At 46.0% G+C, this 24,635-nt stretch overlaps 2 protein-coding genes across 8 annotated transcripts; both read right to left on the reverse strand.

The window, feature by feature from the left end:
* Positions 1-418: 418 nt before the first annotated feature.
* XKR8 (XK related 8) lies at positions 419-7,877 on the reverse strand. The gene is made up of 3 exons (XM_053398446.1): positions 6,703-7,877; positions 4,579-4,769; positions 419-2,980 (listed from the first exon to the last, which is right to left on the reverse strand). Exons 1-3 carry the CDS (start codon positions 7,023-7,025, stop codon positions 2,208-2,210), a joined length of 1,287 nt encoding a protein of 428 aa, XP_053254421.1. The 5' UTR covers positions 7,026-7,877; the 3' UTR covers positions 419-2,207.
* Positions 7,878-10,288: 2,411 nt separating this feature from the next.
* Positions 10,289-24,559, reverse strand: SMPDL3B (sphingomyelin phosphodiesterase acid like 3B). 7 transcript variants are annotated; one of them, XM_053398452.1, is made up of 9 exons: positions 24,200-24,559; positions 22,071-22,182; positions 20,449-20,665; positions 18,987-19,084; positions 17,325-17,468; positions 15,891-16,063; positions 14,567-14,747; positions 12,617-12,750; positions 10,289-11,243 (listed from the first exon to the last, which is right to left on the reverse strand). In XM_053398452.1, exons 1-9 carry the CDS (start codon positions 24,215-24,217, stop codon positions 10,872-10,874), a joined length of 1,449 nt encoding a protein of 482 aa, XP_053254427.1. In that variant the 5' UTR covers positions 24,218-24,559; the 3' UTR covers positions 10,289-10,871. The 7 variants fall into 7 exon arrangements, with proteins under 7 accessions (XP_053254427.1, XP_053254424.1, XP_053254426.1 ...); XM_053398449.1 differs by having other exon boundaries at positions 22,071-22,291; positions 24,200-24,558; XM_053398451.1 differs by having other exon boundaries at positions 20,449-20,662; positions 22,071-23,059; positions 24,200-24,558.
* Between the last annotated feature and the right edge of the window lie 76 nt (positions 24,560-24,635).

A 24,635-nucleotide genomic window follows, 5' to 3' on the forward strand; every position in this document is an offset into this window, starting at 1 on the left:
TCACTTTATTCTTCTAAACAACTTCAACAATGTCAATAAGTTAACACTAGCTTTAAACTGAAGGCCAAACTCAGCAGCTCCGCTCATGCGTTACTCATGTGTAGGGTATTCCAGTGGGTAAGGAATGGGGCTGTGCTGCTTGCCCCTGCTCCTGATGGCACACCTTCAGATTAACCCCCCCCCCCCACACACACACTCCCAACACATGGATGTCTTCAAACCAACCCACTAAACATGAGCAGATGCTCATGCATAAAAGTTCCTTTGTCAATCCATCAACTGTGTTGATTGCAAGGACATGGGAGCAGGGCGCTACCCTGGGGATGTTATGTTGAGGGTGGCGCCACAACACAGCCCTGCTCCAGCTTCAATATGTGAGTGCCCTTTATACCCAAATAACTCGGGAATATGGTTGAAGTTATGCAGGAAAGGCACATCCAATTTTTAATGAAAAACAGTTGCAGGAGGCTGTGAGTCAGGGGAAGGAATGTGAGAGGGAGGTTCAATGCCACAATACCCATATCCTTTTCCCTACGAGTGAAAAAGCAGGTTGGGATAACGTTTGAGAAGAAAAACGGCTGAGGAGGAAAGGATTAAGCAGCCTCTTTCTCTCTTTTTCACTATCCCTCCCCACATCCCTCCACTCAAACCTGCAACCTCCCAAAGCTGCTTTTCGCTTGAGAAGGAAAATACAGGAGACAATTAAGGTGCCAGCTGAATAAAAATCTGCTTGCACTTGAGCCCTAGATCAGTTTTTTTTAAATAATAACAATAATCAGGCTCAACAATCTGAATATCTGAAACACATTGCTGTAACAACACTCGAAGCATTTTATCTTCAACTACATCAGGTGAGTGAGGAGGGAGAAGAATTCCGCCTAGAAATGTAGGGCACATATTTGTGGCTCCTATAAAGAAAAACCTGGGACTGGTGTGCCAAGAAACTCAGTTTGTAGGGCTGTTCATGGAACCGGCTCTTTGAGAATGGGCCATTTGGCTACATGAAGCCAGCAGCAAGTAGAAGCTTCATTGAAGCTAAGGGCTTAAGTCACTCAATGGGACAAGAACGTCAGAACACAAGAGAGGAACCACCAAGGGAAGGAAGGGAAGACTCCAAAAGCACATTAGAAACTAATTAACTACAGCCTAACAAGGTTCAAGTTCTAGGATCCTGTTTCCCAACAAGGGATGGCTAAGATGTTATTGCATAGATAGCACCTGGCTCAATCAAGGGACAGCTAAAGCAATGAAGCTTACAATATTATTTGAGCTGTCTCCCGAAGAGACGAAATAAAGCCTATTGGCTACAGAGAGGAGGTCAGCGCCACAGTCTTCCCCTGTAGTTTCCTCTCCTTTATTGCTACAATGAAGAATGCACCAGGTATGCAGGCTGAGGGATGCCTTGCACACATACAACTCTTCCAAGCCAATATGGGATGTCACAGGAGATAAAAGAAACAGGATGGGGTCTTTTTCTAAGAGTGCGCCAAGGGCTGTAGCAACCATAACCTCTATCTGAAATGAACCTCTGCAAGGATGGATAACCTGTAGCAGCCGTGTCGCTGGTGGACTCCAACTCCCATCAGCCCCAGCCAGCATGGCCAAGGATGCTGAGAGTTGTAATCCAGAAACATCTGGTGGGCCACAGGTTACCCGCCTCTGGCCAAGAAGCATGGAAGCCATGTTCCTGACTTCATCTTCTAGGCTTAGCCCATGCTGGTGATCCTGGAGGCAGCTTTACCATGTATCTGTGCCCCCACCCCAGACGATGCACGAGTTGCAATGGGGCCAACAACACTCCTGTGAAGGTCAGCATGTGATGACATGAATTCCTTAGAGCGGGGATAGCCAACGTAGTGCCCTTGAGATGTTGCTGGCTACCACTCCCATCACTCCTTCCGTTGGCCATGTTTGCTGGAATTAATAATATCTGGAGCACAACGTTTTGTCTACCCCAGGCGTAAGAGGGATACCACATGGGAAAAATAAATGATGGTGATGGGATTGACCATCTCCCCCCAACCCGCTTGCCCTGTATGATGTCCCTGCGAAGCTAGAAAAAACTCTTACATTTAAAAAAAAAATGTTCAAAGGCCTGGGATCATCTCGACAGGTACAGACCAAAATATGGGTACACACAGCCCAGAACTCCTCTCGCCTTATTACTAGAAAGTCTTGGCCACATGGGATGCAGCATATAGCTGGGCTCACAAACAGCTGTCCCCAAGAGTCCCATTTCCTTGACGCTGTGCAACCTCTGTAGCACCAGCAAAGAAGCTTTGAGCAAGTCCATATGCCCGACGGTTGATATGTCCTCGTATAGCCTCTTGGTCACCGTGTCCTCGTACAACCAGCTGCCGAAAAGCTGGCACGCCTTTGCCAGCTAGATCTCCATTGTCCATTTCATCACCAGTGACCGGGATTGCAGCCTGCAAAGTAGGGTGCAAACATTTGTAGTAGACGCTTCTCAAAAGGATCCCGGCTACGTAGCAGGGCAGGGCTGCGTAGAGCGCATGCGCCGCAAGGTGGGAGTCGTAGTTCAAGGGAACGGTGTTCCAGAGCCATGAGATGGCAAGGATGGTGCTGTCAACCAAGAGGAACGTGTAGTAGATTGCAGAGCGGTAGCATGTCTTCCCCTCGGCCACATTGAACCAGCAGAAGTAGAGAATGACGGCCACCACAGCCCGATAAGGCCACTCAAAGGCGGAGTGTTCCATGAAGTCTGTACCTTGCAACGTAACCCAGAGAAACATGGCGGACCAGACTGCCAGGAAATGGAGGGAAACGTAGCTCGGAAAGACCACCGCGAAGAGCGCCAGGCACAGGATGCGAGGGCACACCAAGAGGAAGTTCCACAGGAAGTAGATGGTGGAGGACCGGCGGCCCAGCTTGTGCTTTTCCCGCAGGAAGCTGCGCAGGGTTTGGTGATAGTCCAAGAGGGCCCAGGCGATACACAGGAAAGAGGTGCAAATCCCAAGCACTGAAATGAGAGGAGGAAGAGACCAATCAAATCCACACTACACAAAGACAGGCACTGGTGCTACTAGGAAGAACATGCGGCCTGCTGACATTCTCAAGTCGGGTGTAAACATAATAAGAATCCAGTCTTTAAGACTGAAAGGATGCATTTGAAACTATATGGGTGATATTTGTCGAAATCTGAGATGCCAGGGTGGGTGACAAAGTGTACAGAGGACACTGATAGAACCACAGAATTGCAGAGTTGGAAGGGGACTTGTGGGTCATCTAGTTCACCCCCCTACAATGCAGGAATCTCAACGAAAGCATCCACGACAGACGGCCACTTCCATACCTCCTGTAGTCTTGGGGCAGGTTTTTAGTGCCCTGAACCAAACTATGTGATGTTGGGTCGGTAACTGTCTCTCAGTCCAACCCATCTTGCAGGGTGCTTGTGAGGATTAAAAAAAATTAAGCAGGAAGAGAAGAGAATATGCTGCCCTTATCTCATACACAAGTGTGAACTAGCAGAAGCAGCCAAAAATAATGGCCAACAAATGTATGTTTATGGCATTTAAAATGGTGTATTAGTGAGGTGTTGTTCTTATGTTATGCATTTTGTGTTTTTTTCTACTGTAACCACCCTCTGATCTTCCTATGAATGGCGGCATATAAATTTAATAAATAATAATAATTTTGCTATTAGTGCATGTGATGTATATGTGTCACCTGGGGTGGTCCTATTTTCTCTGTACCTTTTAAACTGGACTGTTGCCCTCAGGTGTGAAGTAAGCTTCAGCTGCCCACCCACCCAGCTTCTCCATCTTGGGAGAATGCCATCTTGTCCTTTGCCTCAGCAAAATGCCTTGGGTTGCCCCCAGCAGGGTGGGTTGGGGTGTTAAAGCAAGGTGGGGTGACCTCATTGGAATGTTTTTGTTTATTTGTTTATCTTTAAATAAATAAATTGTTAGGTTTAATACCTGCCCTTCGCCATAGGGTCTCAGGGCAGGCCATAATGACAAAATATAACAGTAAAAACAAATCAGAATCACGATTACAGTGGGTCCTAAAATATACATCTCGAGTGTCAAAAGCTGCATAATGAAGGTGCCAAACACACCTCTGCGGGGAGGGAATGCCACAACTCAGGGGCCACCACAGAAAATGCCCTCTCTTGCCACCAAGTCACCACAAACTCCAGAGGGTGGAGGAACTACCAAGAGGGCACTCACTCTCTGCTGGTCTTAACACCTGAGAGGGAAGAAGGCCATCTTTCAGATATTTGGGGGCTGAGTCATTTAGAGCTTTAAACACTAGTCTGTTGCCCTCAGTTCGTTGTTTCCCTTCATCCCGTTTGTATTCTGTACATGAAATGGGAGAGAGGCCCTTCTTCTTCGCCTCAGGTAGCAAAATGTCTTGGGCCTGCCCTGTTCTTAGCCATGGTTCGAGACAGGCACCTGGTTGGTCACTGCGAGAATGGGATGCTGGACCAGTGGGAACTTAATAGCCTTTTCTTGTCTTCTTATTGGGTTTAAACTGAAACGAGCTACACAAACAAGGAAACTTTTGGAACCGAACAAACCAGTCCTTTATCCTGCGCCCTTCTGGACGGACACTCACCCTGAAATATCTCTGCTTTCTGCGTGCATAGGATAATGTAGAGCCCCAGGACAAGCTGAGGGGTGCTTTCCAGGAAGGTCTCAAAGAGGCGCAAGAAGCTGATGTCATGGGACAGGAAAACAGCATAAGCAATATCTTTGTCTGCTTTCGTCCGGCACACGCGGAAGCCCACCTTCAGAACATAGAAACACCTGCGCAAAGGGAAGGCGACACAAAATTCTTAGGGTGGGTCATGAAGGAGAGCCAATGTGGGGGTGGCGGGTAGACTGTGGAGATCCAGCTCAAATCCCCACAAGGCCCCAAACCATACAGTAGAGTGACCTTGGGGTAGTTTCTCTTTCTCTCTGCCTCAGCTACCTCATAAGGTTGTTGTGAGGCTAAAAAACAGGAAAGATCTTCGTGAGAAGGGCAGGTCATAAAAATGCAATAAATGTTGTTGCATGCCACCCCAATCTCCGAGTGATGAGAGATTCAAGCGGTGAGCAGTGAGAGATTCAAGACACTTACCTACGGTTCAGTTTCCTTGGAATGACACCACCCACAAGAAAGAAAGAGCTGTCAGCAGACTCAAGGAAACCCCGAGGTTTCCAAAAGTACAAAAAACCCACAACCTTTGGCATAGGTGAAAACAACCCTCAGGGTTTTTGTTGTTGTTTTTTTAAAGATATTTATTGAGATTTTCCACCTTAATACATTAAAAAATCAAAAAACAAAAAAGTTAAAAACACATAAAGTTTACAATCCGTATTTTCAATAACATATTTCCCTGACTTCCCCACACCTCCCCTTCTTATATTCCAATTCAAATTGTTAGTTCAACAAGTTCTTATCCCCAATTTTTGACCTTTTTATATTTAATTCATTTTAGAAAAACCAATTTTAACTTATAAACATCAATATTTGTACATCAGTGCTCATTCTTAAAACTTTTTTCTAAAGTCGACCCAAATTCCCTTCCACGAATTCCCCAATTTTCATACTCAACCCTCAGGGTTTTTGATCTGAGGCAATCCAGTCAGATAGGTGGCATATAAAAACTATAATAATAATAACAACAATAATAAATTATTAAAAGGTAAAGGTACCCCTGCCCGTACGGGCCAGTTGTGTCCGACTCTGGGGTTGTGCGCCCATCTCACTTAAGAGGCCGGGGGCCAGTGCTGTCCGGAGACACTTCCGGGTCACGTGGCCAGCGTGACATCGCTGCTCTGGCGAGCCAGCGCAGCACACGGAAACACTGTTTACCTTCCCGCTAGTAAGCGGTCCCTATTTATCTACTTGCACCCAGGGGTGCTTTCGAACTGCTAGGTTGGCAGGTGCTGGGACCGAACGACGGGAGCTCACCCCGCCGTGGAGATTCGAACCGCTGACCTGACGATCGGCAAGTCCTAGGCGCTGAGGTTTTACCCACAGCGCCACCCGCGTCCCCAATAAATTATTATTATTATCCAAATAAGTTAAATAAGGATGATCACACTCAGTGAACATGGAATGCTGACTGACTGTTGGGGGAAATGAAAACTGGGCAGGAAAGGGAAGGGAAGCTGATTGTCTGGAACACAGAACAGGGCACGCCACACTGCAGCATTTTGTTGCAGGCCTCACCTGCCAATATTTTACTTGTACTGCAGTACTTATCTGATTAACAGATACTATAATCACCCTACATTCTAGAAGTTAAGATCAATCCTCCTTGCGTAGCCCAGTCTCCAAACTTATGTTTGTATAGAATCACAGATTATTTTGCCGGGTTCCATAAACTAAAAGCAGACCTAAATGAGGGGCGGGGGGCTTTGCTCCTAGGAAAAGAGGACTCCCACATCCTATCACAGAACTTCACTGTACATGGTACCTCGGGTTAAGTACTTAATTCGTTCCAGAGGTCCATACTTAACCTGAAACTGTTCTTAACTTGAAGCACCACTTTAGCTAATGGGGCCTCCTGCTGCTGCCGCGCTGCTCGAGCCCAATTTCTGTTCTCATCCTGAAGCAAAGTTCTTAACCTGAAGCACTATTTCTGGGTTAGCGGAGTCTGTAACCTGAAGCGTATGTAACCTGAGGTACCACTGTACTTGCTCCCCAGTACCTTACAGCAAGGGACACAGCATCCCTGATTGTCCTTACCTGTACAGGTAGCCCAGCTGTAGGATGTGTAACACAAGGAGGGTCCGCCGTGTGGGCAGCGCTTCCATCAAGTCTGGGGGGTCACTCCAGTACCAGGCGCAGCTGAAGAACTGCGTTGCCACCGACGACAAGGCCAACAGCCCCAGCACCAGCCCACCCCAGTGGTAGTCCCCGGCCTTCAAGTAGCTGGCGGCCACCCATGCGTCAGCGCCCAGGTCCACCAGAAATGCAGCTGTGCCCATCAAGGCAAAGGCTAGGTCCCAATAACGGTACCGAGGCGGCCAAGGTGCGTTGCAGCTGGGACCACAGCCAGACCATGCCATGGTTTGGGGGCCAACAAGTCCAAAGTGGGTCTGCGGTCCCTAGTGTCAACTCTGAAGGGGGCGGTCTGCAACCTCTCTGCTGCTAGTCACTTAGAAAAGGGACAAAGGTCCCCCACCTCAATTGCATCAAAAATTTTCCTAAAATCAAGTGAGAGCAACTTAACTAAGGCTTGCCCGAATGTCTCCTTCTTTCACGTGGGTGGTCTCCCTCCCAGTCGTCTTTTGGGGGAGGTATAGGGTCCAGGAAAGGGATCTTTCCAGGGACAATAACCCCCCCTTTAAAAAAATCCCCTACAACTTCCAAGCAATCCTTCCTTCCTGGACTCTTCCGAGGGCGTCTCTCTGAGCCGCTATGTCCGGCTTGCTCCGCCTCCTCCGACGGCTTCCCCGCGGCTAGCTGACCCTACATGCTCCCCAGTTCTCCTCCTCCGCAGTCCTGGATCATGCAGGATCCTTCCTTCCTCGACGACGGAAGGGGATTCGCTCTGGGTAGGTCGCCGGCCGATCGCCATGGCACCGTCAGCCCGCCTTTCTCCTCCTCCTCCTCTTTTCGTCTCTTCCCGCGCTCCAGGCCTACCAGAAACTTTTGCAGACGGAGCGGGCTGTTGCCTCCACCTGCTACCGCCTTCCAAGCCCTCCTTGGGCCGGGCCGAGCCGAGCCTCTTTGGGCGGAGAGGCGGCATAGCAAGCGGGACGGAGCACGCCCATCACCCGCCCAGTAAGAGGGCAGGCCTTCTTCTCTCTCCAGGGCCCCACTCGCCGTCTAGTCTGGAACAGACGTGGTTGTTTTGCTGGTTCTTGTGCAACTGGCCTCGGGGAAATCACACACCAGGCTAAAAAAGGATAAGTCATGGCTCCGTTAGCTGAGATTCCGTTATGTGAAGCATTCATGCCCATATCTTCATTTTTATTGCATTTTATTTTTTAGAGGTTGTAGAAAGATTATGGCTACAACGTCTAAAAAATAAAATGCAATAAAAATCAAGTTGGTTGTACTTGGAACGAAACGTCAATATTTTTTTTCCCTTATTTTTTATGAGTGTATATTTTGATTTAACGGAGGGTAGTGTACATGGAAACTCAAAGAATCGTAGGGTTGGAAGGGACCACACATTTGAAACCTGGATCTCAAATAAGCCTATGTGGTAAGATGTCACAATACATACCCTTTGACTTGGACTTTAAACATGCAGTCTCTGTGACGAGAAAAAAAAACAAGGTTTGGGTTTTAAAATGTACAAGTGGGACCTGCAACAAAATATTGCAGTGTATTTTCACCTTGCAGGAGTGCTTCACTCTCTTGCTTGCTCGCTCTCTAATTTTATTTAATTTATGTCCCATCCATGTGGTTCCAGGCCTATTTGCCAGTCAGCCATGTCCTCTAACATACTACATTCCATCCCTCCCTTCTGACACAATATTCCATGGTTACTGAGCATGCTCCAGCCTCATTTTACTCTTAAGTTTGCTTCTTTTTTAAAGATTGTCCTTCTATTAACCTCAGAATTCACCCAAACATTTGGGTACCTCCTTGTTCCTTCATGGTTCTGTTTTGTAACTACATTTGTTATTAGAGAGAGTAATGCATCAATTAAAAAAAACAAACAAAAAACTGTGGCACTTTGCCCTTTACTTTGTATGGCACACCCTTCTATCACATGTTTATATCCCCCCTTGAAAAGTAGGCAGCACATGGGTAAATTAAAAGCAGAAAGTAACACCAAAAAGGTATTCATCCTGTATTCAAACTGTTCCAATCACTCTTGATACATTCCCCAGAAACAAGGCCATAGCTTGTTCTTCTTTGTATTTGTTTTCTTAGTTTCGATTACCAGACAAATATTAATTTTCATATATCTTACAGACATTGCTGAAAAGAATAATATTTAGCTTTTGGAGATGTGCATTTTAGTTTCTTACACTCTCTTCTTCCTTGTGTTCCGACTACTCCCAGGTTAGTTACATACACACCATTAGAACAAGATAACATAACATAAGAGCTTTTGTTTCACACCAATGGTCCATCTAGTCCAGCATATTGGTCTTAACAGTGGCCAATTCAAAGCGCATCCCTTCCAAGAATCATGAGGGCCATAGTTCACTATAATCTCCAGCACCCTTAGCAGACTACAATTCCCAGAATTCTTTGGGGGAAGTTGTTCTTTAAATGTATGGTGCAAATACAGCCTTAAAGCCTGGAGGTTTCTCCTTTTGGTGTTCTGATTGTCAGGGCTTCAAGGCACCACAAAAACAGGTCACCTGGAATCATGATGCCAGGTGATTTATGGGCAGCGCCACCCATATGCCAAACCTGGCCTGGGCAGGGAAAGATAAGAATCCGGCCCACCAGGCAGACGCAGTTCCCCACCCCTGTTGCATAGGCAGTGGTGCAATTAGGTTATTTTAGACTTTGGACTTAATGGCGTTATGGGCCTGCTAGGAGAGGATATCTCGTTATCCAGGAAAAACAAATAAATAGGGAGCAGATGAATACAGTAGTTGTGCACAGCAGAATTTCAAGGCCGGAGGAATTAAAAGTATTCAGAAACTTCAAATGATAGTACAGGACACAGCAGCTCAAATTTTCTTAGGAGCTTCAGGACATATATTTGGTTATCATCTTGGGCTTAATGCACATAGCTTCCCAAATCCTGGGAACGATAGTATACTCCCCACAGGGTAAACAGGTGTCCCACGTAAGTTTTTAAGAATGTAAGAACCTTGTTAGAGAGGCCAAGACTCATCTAATCCAGCAGACTGGCCAGCAGATTTGGCCAGCCAAATGCCTGTGTGAAGCCTGAGTGCAACAGCAACTCTTCTCACTTGTGTTTTCCAGCAGCTGGCATTCAGAGGTGTATTGCGCCAAACTGTGGAGGTAGATACTGGCTAGTAGATACTGATGGCCTTATCACCCACGAGTTCATCTAATCTTTCTTAAGTCAACCACATTAGTGGCCATCACTACATCTTCTGGGAGCAAATCCCACAGTTTAACTATGTGTTGTGTGAAGAAGTTATTTCTGTTCTCTTCCAACATTCAGCATCACTGGGAGCCCCCCTCCCCCCCACTATGCATAGTTTTATACACATCTGTCATGACACCTCTTATTTCTCTTCTCTCTAAACCGAAAAAGCCCCAAATGCTGTAACCGTTCATCATAGGAGTTCCATTCCCGTGATCATTTCACTTCCTCTTTTCCGAACTTTCCCCAGGCAGCATTCCAAGCGGCAGTCACACCACAAGACTTGTATGACGACAGTAGAATATTGGCAATTTTATTTCCTAATGACCCCTTGCATGGAATGCACTCCCCCCCCCCCAGCTGCCACACATTGGGTCAACGATGTCTTCATCGAGCTATGTGCTATGACCCAAGCACTCGTTCCTGGTCATTCAGTGCCATTTCAGAGCACAAAAGCATACATGTGAAATTAGACATTTTTGCCCCACCGTGCATCATTTTACACTTGATTTACATTGAATTCCACTTGCCATTTCACTGCCCATTCCCCCAGTTGGAGAAATCCTTTGGGAACTCCTTGCGAGAGGAGACCACGCTAAGCTTTGTTTCTTATTCTGCTAAAATGATCTTGCCTGATGCTGGAATGATGTTGTCATAATCCTGTGCTCAGACGGTCCAATAGCCCATGGAAGGACAGTGAGCTACAATAGTCAGCCATTTGTATGCATACTTTCAATCCTAGGTTTGCCAAAACGAATAAAACCCAAACCCCAAGAAGGGTGATCTCCTTAGGATGCCGAGGCCTGTGGCAGTGGTCGCATCCTGTGCTTTTTCTGTGTAGAAGCCGGGTGCCCATGCTCGTATCATAGTTCATTCAAGGCTCTCAAAGGCCTAGAGTAACAAGCCCCATCACGCAGCAGAAGAACAGAAGACCCAACTCTGGGACTGAAGGCACTGCTGTGTCACTTCTGGCTTGAATACACTGGTGGTATTTTGCAAAATCAACCTCCCTGATGGCACAGATGTGGTCGGTCTGGCAGGCGTCGTCACATTCTGAAAGGTCGTATTGAACTGAATTATACTGGTAGTATTTTTGTAGGTGGCTTTGGTCTTTCTCAAGCTTCTCCACCAGCAGCTGCATGGAGTGGGCGGAACCATCTGGGATCTGGAAAGCTTCTGTTAGGCTGTACTCTTTCTCCCATTTAGGGGCCCCCATGTTAGCATGCGTGAGGTTTAAATAATAAGTTACCATATCCTGAAATGGAAGAGAAGACATTGGGTCAAAGGTGGGTATTTGGTTAAACTTATTTTGACCGACTAAATGCTGAACTCTTTAAAACACAAGAACGTACAAAATCAGCAGGCATCGTTTTAGAAAAGATATTCCCCGCCCCAGACTCATGGAAACTTTTGGAAGGGCTTACTGGACTAGGGGCTATGGTTAGCCTTGCAAAACAAACAAACAAACAAACAAACAAACAAACAAACAAACCCACAACAAAAAAACACTCTTATGTTATCAGTATTTATCCTAAGCTGCTTTGTATGTTCTTTATGCTAAAAGAAAAGATGAAGCTGGCTGCCATTATTGTTTTAAAAGTTTTTACAGTGGTACCCTGGGTTACAAACGCTTCAGGTTACAAACGCTTCAGGTTACAGACTCTGCTAACCCAGAAATAGTACCTCGGGTTAAGAACTTTACCTCAGGATGAGAACAGAAATCACGCAGTGGCAGCAGGAGGCCCCATTAGCTAAAGTGGTACCTCAGGTTAAGAACAGTTTCAGGTTAAGAACAGACCTCCGGAACGAATTAAGTTCTTAACCAGAGGTACCACTGTACATTAAAATACAATAAAAAAATCTCCCTGTCTCTATCTCACTCAACAAACATATACACGCCAACAACCTTTTTCTAAGATGGTGTCTGCTGCAACATGCAGGTGCATTAAAAAAAAAGTAATTAAAAATAATGGCTTAAGTATTTTAATGCAAGAAACAAGGTACCGTATTTTTCGCTCTATAGGACGAACCGGACGATAAGACGCACCTAGTTTGGGGGGGAGGAAACAAGAAGAAAAAAATTCTCAACCCCAGAAGCCAGAACAGCAAGAGGGATCTGGCTTCTGGGATAGCCTCTTGCTGTTCTGGCTTTGGGGACAGCCTTTGAAGCCTCCACAGGGCAGCGGGGTGAAGGCACCCAGCTGCCCTGCGGAGACTTTGGGCAGCCATCCCCAAGCTAGAACAGCCGTTCTGGCTTTGGGCTTAGCCGCACAGCCTGCATTCGCTCCATAAGACGCACACACATTTCCCCTTACTTTTTAGAAGGGAAAAAGTGCGTCCTATAGAGCAAAAAATACGGTAATTAAAAGCCCACATTAGCAGGACTGTGCCAGCTGCGGCTGTCTTCATGGCATCTACTGCCTTGCTGGCACTATGTAGTGCAATCCAGGGCAAAAGATAGTCCCAGCCAATCTCTGCAGAAAGCTGATCCACTTCTCTGGTCTTTACTGGGCAGGATTAATAACTGTGCCAGAATGCTCTCCCTCTATGGCCTCGTTGTCAGGTCAACCTTGACATGAGCACTTGCTTTACTAGAGACAAATGCAAGCAAATGACGGTGCCCCCTACCTTCACCAGCAGTGTGTCACGGTCATATGTGAAGACCCGGATGCCAGGGTTGTTGGCCCCATTGTGCACGCCTGGTAAGGTTGTCTTCCATGGTGTTACTCCTGGAGCTAAAAACATGACGCTGGTGGGAGAACCTGGAAGAAAAGGCAATATTAAACTTAAATTAGACCGCTTCCCAACAACTGAGTATTTGGGGTGGAACAGGGATGTTCTGGTCACTCTTTTAATGAGGTGCCGGCAGGATATAGTGATCGAACATCCTCCTCCCATGTATTCCCTGCTCAGAGCTCCAACTTTATTTTATTTTATTACACAATGGAAGAACTGCAACCATTTCTTCCAAGTGTAGATAACCCCATTGTACAGCTGTTTCAGCCTATACAGGGGGTTAATTGCCTGTACAGTGGTACCTTGAGTTACAGACGCTTCAGGTTACAGACGCTTCAAATTACAGGCTCCGCTAACCCAGAAATAGTACCTCGGGTTAAGAACTTTGCTTCAGGATGAGAACAGCGGGAGGCCCCATTAGCTAAAGTGGTACCTCAGGTTAAGAACAGTTTCAGGTGACGAACGGACCTCCAGAACAAATTAAGTTCTTAACCCGAGGTACCACTAGATAGTGCTGTAGGCATTTCCTTCTTTATGGTCCACAACTCCTCTTTCCAAAACAACTCTATCACCTTAACCATTGCATTCCCAACTAATACTGTCTTATATTCACTCTGCCCTCCCTGCTGTGTGGGGCAATCATGCTTGAGACTGCAACAAGGCGAAGTATTTAACCCTTTTCAGTCCCAAAGAAAATTGGCCCTCTCCAGCATTTGGGGCTGGACTGCCCAGTTCGTTACAGATTTTTTTGGGGTTTACAGACGCCTGGAAGCAGAGTCACTATTTCACTTCCGGCTTAAAACACAATCGCAATGTCCACGGAATGGCATTAAATTATTATTACCATTTGTACTTTTAAACTGCTGGTTTTAATTATATTTTGATTTTTTTTAAACTTGCTTCTAACTTTGGCTGTTGCTGATTATTCTGACGTATATATTATCATTTTTTTTGGAAACCGCTTTGAGGTTCCATTTGCAGTTAAGCAATATACAAATAAAATAAATGAAAAGAAAATGATGAAAAGAAGGAACAGATCCAAGGGGGGCACAGCAGACTTTCACCAAACCATGCTGGACCTTTGATGCCAACCCAGTCCTGGTTCTATTGAAAAGCAGTGTAAAAACAACCTCACAGCCTACAGTGGATTTCTGAACTTGTAGGTATAGGAAGCTGCTGTATACTGAGTCAGACCACTGGTCTATCTAGCTCAGTATTGCCTACACCGACTGGTAGTGGGCCACCAAGGTTTCATATGGGAGTCTCTCAAAGTCCTATATGGAGCATAGCTGTCAACTTACAGATTTGAAAATAAGGGACCAGCAGCCTCGAAAACAAGGGATCATCAGCCAAAATAAGGGATTTTAGTTAACCAGCAGCCAAACGAAGCCTCAAGAGGTGGTTCCCACAGTGCAGCAACCCAGCAAAGGGGATGCAGCAAGGAAAACCACCATCACCTCTCCGCTGGGAAGCGCTGAGCAAAGGCGAGTCCCCAGCCAACGTGGCCAATTTGATCGGCACAAAGCATGCAAGCTCCACCCCCCAGTCGTTCGTAGACTCCTTATTGGGTGAGCAACACAGCCAAGCAACCCAGTTGGAGCCTCCCTCCTCCCTGGCCGGCAGGGAGGGAGGGAGAGGAGCCGCTTCCTTTGAAACCTGGGAAATTTAAGGGACATCATCAATAAGGGACAGCAGCGGAACACGGTGCTTGGATAAGGGACTGTCCCACCAAATAAGGGACGGTTGACAGCTATGATGTGGAGGTGCTGAGGATTGAACATGGGACCCTCTGCAGGCAAGCCAGATGTTCTACCATGAGCTATGGCATCAGGGGGAATGTACCTGTGTTACTGTAAAACATCCTAAAGCTATCAGTGTGATGATGCCCAAAGAACTGTGCCACGATCACTCCATGATGCTTCTGAATTATTTCGGTGTATCTCTGGTTAAAGTGTTCTCGGAACCAAGGCTTGCCCCGTTTCTTCTCAAAGAAGCCAGGAGGGACGTGCCCAATAATATAGACCTGTAAAGAGAAGGAAAAAAAAATGCTAAGGTCCAAGTGGACAGAGCAGTAGGACCTGCTTGGCAATACATTCCTGTACAGCCCAAACGCCCACCAGGTTGTTGTTGTTTAGTCATTTAGTCGTGTCCGACTCTTCGTGACCCCATGGACCAGAGCACGCCAGGCACTCCTGTCTTCCACTGCCTCCCACAGCTTGGTCAAACTCATGTTCGTAGCTTCGAGAACACTGTCCAACCATCTCATCCTCTGTTGTCCCCTTCTCCTTGTGCCCTCAATCTTTCCCAACATCAGGGTCTTTTCCAGGGAGTCTTCTCTTCTCATGAGGTGGCCAAAGTATTGGAGCCTCAGCTTCAGGATCTGTCCTTCCAGTGAGCACTCAGGGCTGATTTTCTTCAGAATGGATAGGTTTGATCTTCTTGCAGTCCATGGGACTCTCAAGAGTCTCCTCCAGACTAAATGACTAAACAATAACAGTAGAAATCTCAAAGCAGTTTATCTAAAGTACACCTGACATCCTTGGGGAGCTATTGGCACTCCAAACAAGACCTACTGCTAACACCCACCTTGGTCCTCTGTTATAAAAATGGACGCCTCGGCACAAGAAGCTCTGCTGATTGGCTGGGCCTAGCTACCATATTCATCTCCCACGATGTCCTTCAGTAGCACCACTCCAAGGCATTGTGGGAAATAACAATGAGACAAAATGCAACCACCTGGTCTTGCCTGTAATATTGCTTCGAGTGCGGGTACCTGCCCTCACCAGATAAGCCTGAAAGGGCCCACAAACACACAAGTGGGCCCACTAAGAGGTCACTTTGCTCACAGACCCCTGAAACCTGGAGCCAGCCTCGCTATGGCGGACACATGCCACAGTCCTAAGTATCTGTGATGGAAATTTATATTTCACACAGATTTTACCGAATATATGTCACAGCCCAGTACAATGGTGCCTGCTTCATTTCACCTAATACTTTCGCTTGAGCCCAATCTATAATACTTGATATCATGCAACCTTGCCCCCCCCAAAAAAACTCTGATTGATACTGTTTCTGTGACCAATCCGTAGTAAGGCCTTCACAAGTCATGCAGCTTTCAACAGGGTAAGCTTATTAATCCGTAAACAATAAGGCAGGTTTAAGGAACCTTTTCTCCTGCTTCTGCTGCCTTGGTCAACATGTCTTCCAGCCAAAGGAACTGGCCTCCTGGATCTTCTAGGCTGCTGGTTTGATTATTATTGTCATAGTACAAGTTTGTGTTGAGGACAATCATTCGCCTTGCCGGGCCAAGACCAGATAACATCTGACTGTAGAAAGCACCTGCAAAACAACCAATAACACAGTTCCATCTAGTTTTGTTGTGTTCCCAGTGTCATCTCATTTGCACTATACATTTAAAGCAGTACCAGATCGCTTTAATCAGCATTGGCTTTCCTTAAAAAAGATTTGAACTCTCTTAGTTAATGCTTTTTTTCCTTTTTGCTGAAAAGCCAGCAAACTATCTTTTGAAGAATGGACAGATTAGCACATGTTTATGACAAGTGAGCAGAATTTCTAACACTTTGCCTTACTGATCTGTCAAATAGATACTAATCAACTGGATCAATCACAAAACAAAGAGATGGAAGCTATACGGAACCGAAGATAAGCTACCCTCTAGATCAGTGTTTCCCAAACTTGGGTCTCCCATTGTTTTTGGACTACAATTCCCATCATCCCTGACCTAGCTAGGGATGATGGGAGTTGTAGTCCAAAAACAGCTGGAGACCCAAGTTTGGGAAACATTGCTCTAGATTTTCAGGGATAGAGAACCTGTGGTGCTCCGGATGCTATTGGACTCCATGTCCAATTAACCCCAGTAAACATGGTCAATGCTCAAGGATGAAGGGAGTTGAAGTCCAACCCAGAACAGGCCTGTTCCCACCAGGACAAAAAAATGATGGAATTAAAACTGTGATAGCTCAATGCCAGAGCACGGGCTTTTGCATGCAGAAGGTGCCGGGTTCAATCATAGGAGGCTGCTTTATTTGAAATCAGTCTATTGGCGCATCTGGCTCAGTATTTCTATACAGACTGCCAATGGCAATCTGGGATTTCAGAGCTGGAGTTTTTCCCATGAGGCCTACCTGGAGACACTAGAAATTGAATTTGGGGGTCTCCTGTGTGCAAAGCAGGTCTGCTCTACCATGGAGCTACAACACTTCTCTGACATCTTCAGTTAAAAGGATCAGGTAGCAGGTGAAGATAAGTATCATGCCAAACCATTTGCAATCAGAGTAGACCAGAGTTTCCCAAACTTGGGTCACCAGCTGTTTTGGATAGCTCTTATCTTGCTAGCAGGAACAGTGGTCAGGGATAGTGGGAACAGCAATCCAAAAACAGCTGGAGACCCAAGGAAGCCCTGGAGTAGACCATACTGAGCTAGACAGGCAATAATCTGGCCTGATACAAAGCAGCTTCTGACATCCCCCTGCTTGTGATCTTTTAGTTTTCTTCTCACCTGCATTTCATTTCAGCCTACTGGATCTCTCTTCAATTTCCCATGACCCTCATCAATTCCTCAACTGGATCTAGCACGCACCTGCTCTGAATGTTTGCAGAGAGCTGTTGCTGAGCCAGGAGCGCCACAGGTCTGCAGTTACATCGTAGATCCTGTTCTCCTTAGCTGGAAATTGATTTTTGGGGTGGAAGTCATGGTTGCCCATTGCAGGATAGACCTGAGTTTCTGGAAGGGATACAAGAAAACAACAGTGCAGTGGGTTTAGAGGCAGAGGAAGAGAAGAGTTTGTGCATCCAAACAGGCTGGAGGTGACTGCAGAACAAACAACTCAAAGCTGGCACTATCTGGAACCTGCTTTGTTGTCGCTTGCAACAATTAACATTACAACATTGTCCTAAAATCATAATGTCAGGCAGAATGCAAGAGAGGCAAACACTATATCTACTTGATTCAGCTGGCAAATGGCAGCTTGTGTGAGGGCTGCCAAACCAGCATATCAAGCCATGGTTTTAAGCTGGCTTACAAATCACAGTTTGGGCCAACCGTGGTTTGCAGATCTGCCTGAATTAATGGTTAAGGGCGATTAAGAGCACCATGGACACAGGACTGCATTAATGAACTTCTGAAGCAGGGCGCTGAGCAGATGGAAGAAGAAAGCAGGCAAGCAGCTCTGAGTCTGCAGGCTCAGACCATGACATGGGTTCATAACAATGGTTAGCACAAACCATGGTTTAGCATGATGATTCAACTGAGCTACGGCTATGCTACAGGGAGTGAGGAAAGTGTATAGCAAGAAAGGCTTACGTAAATCCTGCTTGTCACTCCGATATGGGAAGAAATTAATGGGAACAAGCTGGGATCTAAATATCATTATGTAAAACAGGGGTGGGCAAGGAGGAGCCCTGGGGCTGCAGGTGATCCTTGACTTACTCTGGTGCAAATGATAAGATGAAAAATGGGAGGGGAAGGAAGTGTCAGAAAGAGAAAGAAGACGGTGGCTTGACTCACTTTTGGCTCTGCCAACCTGCAACAGATTACCTACAAGGGAATTACAGGCCACTACAGAAAAAACGCAGGTGGGACGCAGGTGGTGCTGTGGGTTAAACCACAGAGCCTAGGACTTGCTGATCAGAAGGTCGGTGGTTCGAATCCCCGTGACGGGGTGAGCTCCCATTGCTCGGTCCCAGCTCCTGCCAACCTAGCAGTTCGAAAGCACGTCAAAGTGCAAGTAGATAAATAGGTACCTCTCCAGCGGGAAGGTAAACGGCATTTCCATGTGCTGCTCTGGTTCGCCAGAAGCAACTTAGTCATGCTGGCCACATGACCCGGAAGCTGTACACCAGCTCCCTCGGCCAATAAAGCGAGATGAGTGCCGCAACCCCAGAGTCGGTCACGACTGGACCTAATGGTCAGGGGTCCCTTTACCTTTACAGAAAAAATGCCCCCCCCCGTAAAATAACTACCTGGATCATAGAATCATTTGGTGTTGAATTTATTAATTTTTCTAATACAGAATATACACAACCCTACCTACACTTATGGGTTCAGCCCTGCCTGTTCTTGACACTCTTCAAGGAACTACATTCCACAGTTTGGCTCCGTTGTTGAAACACGTAGGAGACTGAAGACATTCGCCAGCCTTAAATCTTCCTTCCTGCAATTCAAAACCCATTGCTTCTGTTTCTGGATTATTATTTTTTTGGCACAGCCTTCTTACTGCCCAATTGCTCTGGCACACCCTACCTGGAAATACATGTTTGATCAGGTTGGTTAGGTTTTCAATTATCTCCAGCACAGTATCTTCACCCAGTTTCTCATCAGCTACATGAGGAGTGTCGTCTCTGGAAAACAGCACAAAGGCTATTTGGTTCGGGGACAGAGATACTGGGAAAAGTCAAGTCCCTGGATAGATGTAGAGGAGTTAACAAATTAAGAACATAAGAGGAACCAAAAGGCCCATCTGGTCCAACATTATTTTATTTTGTTTTTTTAAATTTATTTTGTATATTCTGTTGCCAAACAGATGCCTACAGGAAACCCATAAGCAGGTGATGAGGGCAATAGCCCCCTTCCACTCATAGGCCCCAGCAACGGGTATTACCTGAAGGTAATATGTAGTCATCATAACTAGTAGGCCACATTCACAGCATGCATTTAAAGCACAATGGCACTACTTTAAACAGTCATGGATTCTTCCAAAGAATTCTGGGACCTGTAGTTTGTTAAGGGCGGACAAAGTTGTTAGGAGACCCCTAGTTCCCTCACTGGTGCTGGAGGAGACTCTTGAGAGTCCCATGGACTGCAAGAAGATCAAACCTATCCATTCTTAAGGAAATCAGCCCTGAGTGCTCACTGGAAGCACAGATCCTGAAGCTGAGGCTCCAGTACTTTGGCCACCTCATGAGAAGAGAAGACTTCCTGGAAAGACCCTGATGTTGGGAAAGATGGAGGGCACAAGGAGAAGGGGACGACAGAGGATGAGATGGTTGGATAGTGTTTTTGAAGCTACCAGCATGAGTTTGACCAAACTGCGGGAGGCAGTGGAAGACAGGAGTGCCTGGCGTGCTCTGGTCCATGGGGTCACGAAGAGTCGGACACGATTAAACAACCAAACAACAACAACAGTTCCCTCACAGAGCTACAATTCCCAGAGCGGCTTAACAATCAATCCCTCTTCACAGGGATCTCTGACCATTGTAGCTCTGTGAGAGGAATATGGGCCTCCTAACAATTCTCAGGACCCTTAACGAGCTCCAACTCCCAGGATTCTTTTCAGGAAGCCATGACTGTTTAAAGTGGGAGAGTTAAAGTGGTGGGAGTTGCAATTCAGCAACATCTGGAAGGGCAAAGGATCTCCACACCTGGCTGATACAAAGGCTGGCCAAACTTGAGTGAGCAATGAAATGGCAAAGAAGAAAGTCATACAGTTGTACCTCGGGTTAAGTACTTAATTTGTTCCGGAGGTCTGTTCTTAACCTGAAACTGTTCTGAACCTGAAGCACCACTTTAGCTAATGGGGCCTCCTGCTGCTGCTGCACGATTTCTGTTCTCATCCTGAAGCAAAGTTCTTAACCCGAGGTACTATTTCTGGGTTAGCGGAGTCTGTAACCTGAAGCGTATGTAACCTGAAGCGTATGTAACCCGAGGTACCACTGTATTTGTTTTGTTTACGGCAAAAAACAACAACGCACAAGCACTTCCTTACCCAGTCCAGAGAATGAAGTCTGGGTTCGGGAGGACCTGCTTCATAGCATAAACAGAAGAGTTGACAAGAATCCATGGAGCATCACACAAGTAATTTCCCCAAGCCCCTGGATTGGCCACCGGTTGGGCACCAGCGGACGGGCACACCTTCAAGGGGTCTGGGCTCACTTTGTACTGTGGGTCCAGATGAAGGTCTGTGATGTGCCAAAAATAACCTGCTAAGAACAAAAGGAAAATTTTTAAAAGGAACCTAAGAGCCCTGCAAGATCACGCCAGGGGCCCATCTAGTCCAGCATCTTCTTATCACGGGGCAACCAAGTACCTGTGGGACCTGAGAGCAACAGCCGAACCCTTGCACCATGGTTTCCAGAAACTAGTATTCAGGAGCCTACTGCCTCCAATAGTGGAGGCAGAATATTGTCATCAGGATTAGTAGCTAGCCATTGGACTCAGCTACACTCGTCAATTATATCGTTATAACCGTGTTATAAACATGTGGCACCAGATGGCACTGTAGAGCAGCTATCCATTGCCAATAGGATTTTGCATTGAGAGCTCGTATAGCGTTTTTTAATCAGTGTAGATCCAGCCATTGATGGTCTTATGAAATGGTTCTGCTTTTGCTTTAGGAAGTGCTTAGTGAAATCCAGAGCAGGAGTATGCACTCCTGGGCCATATAGAGCCCACAGCCAGATTTCATCCAGCCCACTAGATCCTTCCCCTCCCCACCAGCCGTTCTGGGGAGGGGGAGGAGCTTTTGTGTTGTGCAAGGCGCACAGTTGTAGCTCCTTCCTCTGCAAGAAGATCTGCTAAAAGAAGACCAAAGTACAAGCTGAGCTCCCTGACAGAGGGCAAACTATTATTATTTATCAATTCATATATCTTGCCATGATAGGCTTCTAAATGTTTTTAAAAGCCCCATTACACATGCATTAAAACATAAACATCCATAATTAAAATACGCAATAAACCAATCCCTTAATAAAACAACACAGCAATTAAAAAAACCCAAAACCTAGCTGCTACACCAGGTGTGTGGGACCTGTCGCCCTTCTAGTTCTGTTAGGGATCCAGTGCCCATCAACTTTGGCTACAATAAATTATCTGCATTTTAATGCAATTTTCTCTTAATCTACACAGCGTTGATTCATATACAGATTTCTGCAAGCAATTTTCCCCAAATTAATACATTTTTGTAAGCTTTTTTCATGTATGCATTTGAATACACACATTCTCCTAACAGATGCATTTTTATGCAGCATACACAATCGGGTTGGAGAACTGCATTGTAAAATTCAGATGCGCGTGAATTTCAAAAGATAATTGTGTCTCAGTTCACTTGTGGGTTTGAGGTAGTAGGAATTGGGCAATTTCTCATTAAAATGCAAACAAAACTAAATTCCACCCCCCCATCCCTACATAAAACATGGGTGTGAGAGGCACAACCTTATCTTTGTCCTCAAGCAGCAAAACCTCATAGGTTGGCTCTGTGCAACCAGGAGTTAGTGCCATGGCTGTCCAGCCTAACTGTGAAACAAGCAACCTACCTTCTTCCTTTAACTCCCCACGGCTGAGTTGTTTCCTCTCAAACTACCAACTTGTGCAGCCAAAAGGGTAAGTTACCTGAGGCAGCGGTTGCGGCTCTGCAGTGCATCAAGAGCAACAGGACTCCCAAAAGACCCATCTTCCGCTGCCAGCGATCCCTGGCTGAAGTTCCATGCTTGTAGTCGCAGCTCTGGGGAATGTTAGCAGGTTCCATTTCAGGCTTGCCTCTATCAGATCTCTGACTCACAGGCGCCTTTTGCTGCTGCAGCAACTCTGCTCTGATTCAGAACTGTATCTTCCTGTTTGGCAGAGGGTTTGCAATACTTTTTTTAAAAAAGGTGTGTGAGACTTGCAGGCTTTTACCAAAGGTGTATGCTAGGACACTGAAGGAGGCAGCTAGCTAGCTGAAAGCCAGTCCTGCTGTCATCTTGCAAAGGAACTCTCCAAAAGCGCTCAAGCTGCGTTGCTTTGGAATCTCCTACTCTGGGGCTTCAGTCGCTGAAATACTGTACATTGCTGACCCAGCAGGGCAGAGTTGCCTCGCTTCTAATTTCTTGGCACAAAGGCCAGCTTGGAATGGCAGAGAGTGGAAGTTCCAAGCTTTGTGGCCCTTCCTCTCTACGTCAAGAATATGCAAGTTCAGGTGAACTTTACTGGCAGGGAGGAGCCTGGGTTGCTGTTATTGTACCCGACCTATTTAATGCTTGCTTTTTATTGGGTGCACTCTTCCCACCTTGGATCACACCTATGCTTCCAGGTGTCGTAAGAAAGCTGCAGAGATAGTGCAGGATAGTGCGCACCCCGGAAATGATCTCTTTCAGCTTCTGCCTTCTGGAAGAAGGTACAGGGTTATAAAGACTAGGACTAGCCGCCTGAGAAACAGTTTCTATCCAATTGTGATTTTGGTTTTAAACACAGTGTAAGCCTTAAGGTAGTCTCTATGGGAGTATATTGTATTTAATTATAGGGTATCAGAGTTTTTAGGGGGTTAACCAGGCTGGGATAGCTGGGATAGCAGGCTTGTTAGTTTTTGAATGTCTGATATAGATTTTTTCAATTTCATTGTTCTGTATGGGACAATGACAAGAAAGATTATTGTATCATATCGTATTCCTTACATGATTGTTATGAAGACAACAATAAAAAGAAACAGGGTAAATAACAGAATTTGGCAAGTTTTTAAGGAGTCTATTGAAGCAGCTCCTGTACATTGGAACTCCCTGCCTCTTGATATTAGGCGGGCATCATTATGGTATTCTTCTAGACACCTGCTGAAAACTTTTCTTTTGGCAGACCCAGACAGATGAATTGGATGCATCTGTTCCTAAATTTGTATTAGCTGTTTTATTGTGTTGTATTTAGATGTTTTAATATGCTTTTAATAGCTTTTAGAAGTTTTAAAGAGCTTGCAGGTGTTAAAAAAATTTGCGTTTATTTCGTGTGTGTGTGTGTGTGTGTGTGTGTAAGTGTAATTACAGAACTGTTTTCTGTCCTGAGCATCTTTTGGGAAGCAGGGTGGGATATAAATTTAATAAATAAAAATATATAATATCCAAAAAAGCAGCGTGGGAGACATTTCATTCTCTCAGGACACTCCGTAAGTGGTCTTAAAGCGGCGATTCTGGAACAAAGGAATTCCTAAAGGAGGCTGCAAAGTGAAGCTACTGAATCAGGAGGCTCGATGGATGTGTGGACTGAACCTAGACAAAGGAGTTTCAGCACTTCATAGGTGTTACTTAGTTTGTCAACATCAGGAGGACCTCTAAGTAAGCCATTAACTATGTAATGATCACTATCTGTGCTTTCCTGAATTTTATTTCCCTCAGAACTCGCTGAGCTGTATTGCTAAGTCCTACTCACGAGTAGATCTATTGAAATGAACGGGCTTAAGCTAGCCATGTTGATTGATTTCAGTGGGTCTGCACTGAATAGGACAAACCCTGGAGACAGACAGCCTACTGATTACAATTCCACCTCATGCATCTGATGAGGTGGACTGTAGTAGCCCACAAAAGCCCATGCCATAATAGATTTTGTTAATTTTTAAAGTGCCACAAGACTCTATACAATGATTTCATATCCCCACTTGCTTGCCAGACGTTAACCGCAGTATCTAGGTGTGCAATGCAATGGAAACCTATAGCTAATAGCTGAATCCTGGCTTGTTCGAATGGAGAAGCAGAAGTGCTCCAAGGAACTCTACTCACATGCATTCCTTGAGTCATGAAGCCTCGAATCAATCATGCCGGACCAGTCCAAATGCAATTGCAGGGTGGAGTGCAGTTGTGCAAATGCAACTTTCTAACTCCCACCCACCCTTACATTGAAATTTGTGGCGAGTAATGAATAAGCAATGGTCTACTCTGAAGGCATATGATGCACCTGCCTTCCTGAAACGCTGTAGGCTTTGCATATTGCTTTAGCGTGCGCATAAGAGGCAGCCACCGATTTGGACAGCTTTAGCCCGCCGCCATCGAAAGCCCGACCAGCCAGCCTTGGCGTTCGCACGAGTACCTAGAGCGTCGCGCTTCTCTGCAAGACCCTTTCCTCTATACTCCCGGGGCTTCGCGCGCGGCGCGTCAACAGGACCCGCCCCTCACGCGAGTACCTCCCCTTTGCCTTTCCTCGATTGGCCCGCCCGAG

This window comes from Podarcis raffonei, chromosome 8, assembly GCF_027172205.1.
Source record: "Podarcis raffonei isolate rPodRaf1 chromosome 8, rPodRaf1.pri, whole genome shotgun sequence".
NCBI classification, from domain to species: Eukaryota; Metazoa; Chordata; class Lepidosauria; order Squamata; family Lacertidae; genus Podarcis; species Podarcis raffonei.

What these genes read in the sequence shown, in the direction of transcription:
- XKR8 (XM_053398446.1), bottom strand. Translation starts at nt 7,025, where the DNA reads ATGGCATGGTCTGGCTGTGGTCCCAGCTGCAACGCACCTTGGCCGCCT. An exon ending in CAGCTGGGCTACCTGTACAG is followed by an intron (nt 4,770 to 6,702) that starts GTAAGGACAATC and finishes CCCTTTGCGCAG; the next exon opens with GTGTTTCTATGTTCTGAAGG. An exon ending in GAAAGCAGAGATATTTCAGG is followed by an intron (nt 2,981 to 4,578) that starts GTGAGTGTCCGT and finishes CTCTCATTTCAG; the next exon opens with TGCTTGGGATTTGCACCTCT.
- SMPDL3B (XM_053398449.1), bottom strand. Translation starts at nt 22,206, where the DNA reads ATGGAACCTGCTAACATTCCCCAGAGCTGCGACTACAAGCATGGAACT. An exon ending in AGCCGCAACCGCTGCCTCAG is followed by an intron (nt 20,666 to 22,070) that starts GTAACTTACCCT and finishes TTTTGTTCTTAG; the next exon opens with CAGGTTATTTTTGGCACATC. An exon ending in GACTTCATTCTCTGGACTGG is followed by an intron (nt 19,085 to 20,448) that starts GTAAGGAAGTGC and finishes GCTGTTTTCCAG; the next exon opens with AGACGACACTCCTCATGTAG.